The sequence below is a fragment of the Chiloscyllium plagiosum genome, unplaced genomic scaffold (assembly GCF_037043375.1).
Source record: "Chiloscyllium plagiosum isolate Xiang-an unplaced genomic scaffold, Cpla_swu_hap1 HiC_scaffold_10, whole genome shotgun sequence".
Taxonomy (NCBI): Eukaryota; Metazoa; Chordata; class Chondrichthyes; order Orectolobiformes; family Hemiscylliidae; genus Chiloscyllium; species Chiloscyllium plagiosum.
In genome coordinates, this window is record NW_028270148.1 from 12989827 (window position 1) to 12995826 (window position 6000).

The 6000-nt window shown below is 45.9% G+C and overlaps 1 protein-coding gene across 1 annotated transcript in view; it reads left to right on the forward strand.

The window, feature by feature from the left end:
- txlnba (taxilin beta a) overlaps positions 1 to 6000 on the forward strand; it is a 53903-nt gene that overhangs the window by 43786 nt on the left and 4117 nt on the right. The window contains exons 9-10 of the mRNA XM_043695335.2: positions 1823 to 1918; positions 5748 to 6000. The exon at positions 5748 to 6000 is cut by the window's right edge and continues 4117 nt beyond it. Coding sequence (XP_043551270.2) covers positions 1823 to 1918; positions 5748 to 6000 — 349 coding nt within the window. The remainder of the gene's footprint in view (positions 1 to 1822; positions 1919 to 5747) is intronic.

Here is a 6000-nt window from a genome sequence, read left to right on the forward strand (position 1 = left end):
ATTACCTCAGGGTGTACCAAAGCGTTATCATAGAATATGATCATAGGATCATAGAATCGTTCTTTTTAGTATTTGTTCAAGGGGAATGAGTATGGCTGACTGGGTCAGCATTTACTGTCCATTCCTAATTGCGCTGGAGAAAGTGTGGGTGAGTACTTTTTTGTTGTGTAGTTGTTGTTGTAATGTAGGAAATGCAGCAACTGGTTTGCACACAGCAAGATCCCACAAACAACAACTTGAAACTGACCAGATCAGCTACTTGAACAATGTCGATCGAGGGGTAAATACTTCAACCGTTGCAGTCCTTGTTGTGTAGGGCATTGGCAGTGTTGTCAGGAGGGAGTTTTAGGAAGTTGACCCAGTGACACTGCAGGAACGGCCATGCTGTACATCTCTATGACTCTATGACTGGCCGAGAGGGGGTTTTGTAGCTGTTGGTATTCCCATGTACCTGCTGCCATGAATTTTGGAGATGGTAGAGGTTTGAAGGATGGTGCCAGGGTTGGAAGATCTGAGCTACAGGGAGAGGCTGAACAGGCTGGGGCGGTTTTCCCTGGAGCATCGGATGCTGAGGGGTGACCTTATAGAGATTTACAAAATTATGAGGGGCATGGATAGGGTAAATAGGCAAAGTCTTTTCCCTGGGGTCGGGGAGTCCAGAACTAGAAGGCATAGGTTTAGGGTGAGAGGGGAAAGATATAAAAGAGACCTAAGGGGCAACTTTTTCACGCAGATGGTGGTACGGGTATGGAATGAGCTGCCAGGGGATGTGGTGGAGGCTGGTACAATTGCAACATTTAAGAGACATTTGGATGGGTATATGAATAGGAAGGGTTTGGAGGGATATGGGCCGGGTACTGGCAGGTGGGACTGGATTGGGTTGGGATATCTGGTCGGCATGGACGGGTTGGACTGAAGGGTCTGTTTCTGTGCTGTACATCTCTATGACTCTATGAATGGTGCTGTAGAAGGAGCTTGGTGAATTACTCCAGTGCATTTGGAACAGTTAAGCACTTGTGGAAGACTAGTCACTATTGTAATGGAGTAAGTGGAAGGATATAGGAACCAGTTGGATAAGTGGGTCGGATCTACTGGGAGATCAGGATGTCTCTGCACGGGGCGGCACGGTGGCACAGTGGTTAGCACTGCTGCCTCACAGCGCCAGAGACCTGGGTTCAATTCCCGCCTCAGGCGACCGACTGTGTGGAGTTTGCACGTTCTCCCCGTGTCTGCGTGGGTTTCGTCCAGGTGCTCCGGTTTCCTCCCACAGTCCAAAGATGTGCAGGTCAGGTGAATTGGCCATGCTAAGTTGTCCGTAGTGTTAGGTAAGAGGTAAATGTAGGGGTATGGGTGGTTTGCGCTTCGGCGGGTCGGTGTGGACTTATTGGGCCGAAGGGTCTGTTTCCACACTGTAAAGTAATCTAATCTAATCTAAATGGTTTATTGATGAAATTAAGATAAAGCTTGCATTTGTATAGTACCCTTCACAGCTTTGGCAAATACACACATGACTTCTGTGAGGTCTCAGAAATATGCAAATTGACCAGTTGGTCCATGTTAGCGGAGGCGGTTGAAGGATAAAATGCACAATGCAATACCTGCTCTTTAAGTAGCACCATGGGATCATTTATACCATTTTAAACAGCCTCAGATTAGCATCCACAAAAGTAGCAGCCTTGTGTATGTGCTCAGATCTCAGAAATGGGCATATTAAGCCCACAAGGTGTTGCACATTGAGGGGAGCAGAAAGACATTGTGGGTGAGCTGAGCTGAAATGGGACATGTTTCCCCTGTTGTAACCTCCTTTGTGCTACACTTACAGATGACGAAGAGGATGAAGAAACTCGAAAAGGAGACGATAATGTGGAAAACCAAGTGGGAATCCTGCAACAAGGCTCTCCTGGACATGATTGATGAGGTGAGGATTGATCCCGCCATTGGAAGCAAACACCCATCTCTGAGGTTTCATCTCAGCACACCTTTGTCTCATTGATGAGAGAGCAGCCAATTCAAATCTTGGTGGCTGGCACAGGGATTCCATCATTTTCCCTTGAGCTAGGAAAGATGGGTACCAGGTTGGGGATGGGCATGGGAGAGGGGTGCCAGGGTAATGATGCAGAAGACCTGAAGACCACTAAGGTTTCAGGGCTAGAACATTCCACAGGTTTATCCACTCACTAACCCTGAGTCCCATGCAACCTCCAATCCTGGAAAGGGTGGTAATTGTCCCTGGACCAGCCATGGAGAGGCCCAGGCCAATGTTTTAAGGACGTAAGTTAAAATTCTGCCATAACAGCCAGTGGAATTTAAATTCAGTTCATGATTCTGGATTGTAAGTGTAGTCTCCATGATGGTGACCATGGCAACAATCATCGATTGTCATTTGAAAACCAATCTGGCGATATTAAAAAACAAAATAACCTGTCTGGTTTCTTTAGAGAAATCCTTACCATGTCTGCAACCTATAGGTGACTCCAGACTCCACAGCAATGGGGTTGTCTCTTAACTGCCCTCTGAAAGGGCCCACTTAGTTTAGGGGCAATTAGGGATGGCCAGTAAGTGTTGGTCCAGCCACTGACATCCATATCCATGAATGAATTTATTAAAAATAATGATGAAGCAGAAGTACTCTTATGGTGACAGTGTCCCTACCTCAGAGACCCGTGTTCAAGTTTAACCTCCTCCAGAGGTTTAGATTCATAGATATGTACAGTGCAGAAAATAATTACCACTAAAGATGTGCTAACCAAATTTCTTACATTTGTCCCCATCCTTGAATGTTATGTATTGTTCAATTTTTTTTAAAGTTTGTAAGGTATCCAGCCTCCACTACCTGCCCAGGCAGTGCATGCCAAATTCTCATCACCCATTGAGTGAAAAAGTTCTTTTCCCAAATCCCCCTGAATCTCCTGCCCCTTACCCTAAAATTATGATTGTCCCCTCAGGGGAATAGCTGCTCTCTCGATTTGCCCTATCCATACCCCTCATAATCTTATACACCTCAATCATGAGGTCTACAAAATCATGACGGGCATGGATAGGATAAATAGACAAAGTCTTTTCCCTGGGGTGGGGGAGTCTAGAACTAGAGGGCATAGGTTTAGGGTGAGAGGGAAACGATATAAAAGAGACCTAAGAAGCAACTTTTTCACGCAGAGGGATGTATGGAATGAGCTGCCAGAGGATGTGGTGGACGCTGGTACAATTGCAACATTTAAAAGGCATCCGGATGGGTATATGAATAGGAGGGGTTTGGAGGGATATGGGCTGGGTGCTGGCAGGTGGGACTAGATTGGGTTGGGATATCTGGTTGGCATGGACAGGTTGGACCGAAGGGTCTGTTTCTGTGCTGTACATCTCTATGACTCTATGACTCTAAATTCCCCTCAGTCTTAATGCTGTAATGTAATAACATTTCTGAAAAGGTTGATTAGAAAATATCTAACTATAAAGCTTTCTGGTCTGGTATAAAAACCCAACAAGTTCAGCAATGACTCAATTTGTTGTGGTGCTTTTATAGTATTGTAGTCTGGGGGACAAATATTGACCGAGGACACAGTTGGGAATTCCCCGCTCTACCCCACCCCTGCCACCAGTCTTCTTCAAAATAGGGCTGTGGGATTTCTAGTGTGAGAGGCCAACAAGTGCTTCATCTGAAAAGCAGCACCTCCAACAGTGCAGCTCCCCCACGATACCTGCACTGAAAGCTAACGAACTCGCGTCTCTGATGTGGGACTAAGACTCACCAGTTTCTGACTCAGAATGCTACCCATTGACTCAGAGTGCTACCCACTGAACCACAGTGCAGCTGCTTACAGTGCGTGGGAAGATTTGTTGCAAAGAAATGAAATTAAAAATCTGATGAAGGAAACAACTAGGGCATCACTTTATTCCTGAAGCGGAGGACTGCCACACAGTGCCAGGGACCAGGGTTCGATTCCCACCTTGGACGACTGTCTGTGTGGAGTTCGCACATTCTCCCCGTGTCTGCGTGGGTTTCCTCTGGTGCTCCGGTTTCCTCCCACAATCCGAACATATGCAGGTCAGGTGAATTGACCATGCTAAATTGCCCATATTGTTCAGGGATGTATAGGTTAGGTGCATTAGTCTGGGGTAAATGTAGGGGAATTGGTCTGGATGGGCTACTCTTCAGAGGGTCGGTGTGGACTTGTTGGGCCAAAGGGCCTGTTTCCATACTGTAGGGAATCTAATCTAATCTAAAAAAAGTCTAATCTAATCTAATGTGGCCTGGTAACGCATACACTGATCGATTGCCCTGAGTGGTGAGTGTCACAGGGCCGACAGTACAACTGAGGTCTATAGGCTCCACCCCCTTACTTATCTCAATCTGAGCTTGAGTCAGTTTTTTTTATTCATTCGTGGGCTGTGGGTGTTGCTGACTGAGCCAGCATTTATTGCCCGCCCCTAATTGCTCAGAGTGCAGTGAGGCTAAGTGGTCACCTTACAGAGGTTTATAAAATCATGAGGGGCGTGCATAGGGTGAATAGACAAGATCTTTTCTCCAGGATAGGGGAGTCCAAAGGGGAGGGCATATGTTTAAGATGACAGGGGAAAATTTAAACGCAACATAAGGGGCAACATTTTCATTCGTAGGCTGGTGTGTGTATGGAATGAGTTGCCAGAGGAAGTGGTGGTGGCTGGTACAATTACAGCATTTAAAAGGCATCTGGATGGGTATATTAATAGGAAGGGTTTGGATGGATATGGGCCAAATGTTGGCAAATGGGATTAGATTAATGTACAATATCCAGACAAGTTGGATTGAAGGGTTTGTTTCCGCGCTGTTACATTTCTAATGATGTGAGAGTCAACCACATTGCTGTGGATCTGGAGTCACATGTAGGCCAGACCAAATAAGTATGACAGTTTCCTTCCCTACGGAGATTAGTGAACCAGATGGGTTTATCTGACAATTAACAATGGATTTATAGTCATTATTAGACTCTTAGTTCCAGATTTTTTTTTAGTGAATTCAAATTCCATCATTTGCCATGACAGGATTCAAACCTGGGTCCCCAGAACATTACCTGGGTCTCTGGATTAATGATCCAGCAGTAATATCATTGGGGCATTACCTCCCCGAACCTACAGTATCCCTGACCCCTCGGCAAACAGTTGCTTTGATAGCTTGAATAAAGCTGATATTAGAAGGTTGAGGGGAGATCCAATAGAAACTTACAAGATAATGCATGGCTTAGAAAGGGTGGACGCTGGGAAGTTGTTTCCGTTAGACAGGGAGACAAGGACCCGTGGGCACAGCCTTAAAATTAGAGTGGGTCAATTTAGAATGGAAAGGAGGAAACATTTCATCAGCCAGAGAATGGTGGGCCTGTGGAATTCATTGCCACAGAGCGCAGTGGAGGCCGGGACTTTAACGTCTTCAAGGCAGAAATTGATCTCGCAAGGAATTAAGGCCTAAGGGGAGAATGCAGGTTAGTGGAATTGAAACACCCATCAGCCATGATTAAATGGCAGAGTGGACTCGATGGGCTGAATGGCCTTACTTCCACTCCTCCATCTTATGGTGTTATATTGCCTGAAAAGGTGGTGGAAGCAGTTCCAATATAACTTGTAAAAGGAAATTGGATGAATGCTTGAAAAGCAACAATTTACAAAACCACAGAAACAAGGCAGAGTTAAGATTAACCAAGTGATGGCACGAGCACTGAGGGCTGAAAGGCCTCTTTAGCACAGTATTAATATTACCCTGCGGTCCTCTGTTACAGAGAGAAGTGCGATCCAAGGAATACGAGTGCTTCCAAATCAAGATCCAGAGACTGGAAAACCTTTGCAGAGCTCTGCAGGAAGAAAGGACTGAGCTCTACAAGAGGATTATGGATATCCGCATTAAGGAAGAAAAACCAGAGTTCCTGGTGGATGAAGCAGAGAGTGGGGAGAAACAGGAGGAGAAAGGTGCAGAAGAAACGCCGGACTCCACTCCGCAAGAAAGCCGACTGCAGCACCTGGCCATGGCCTTCA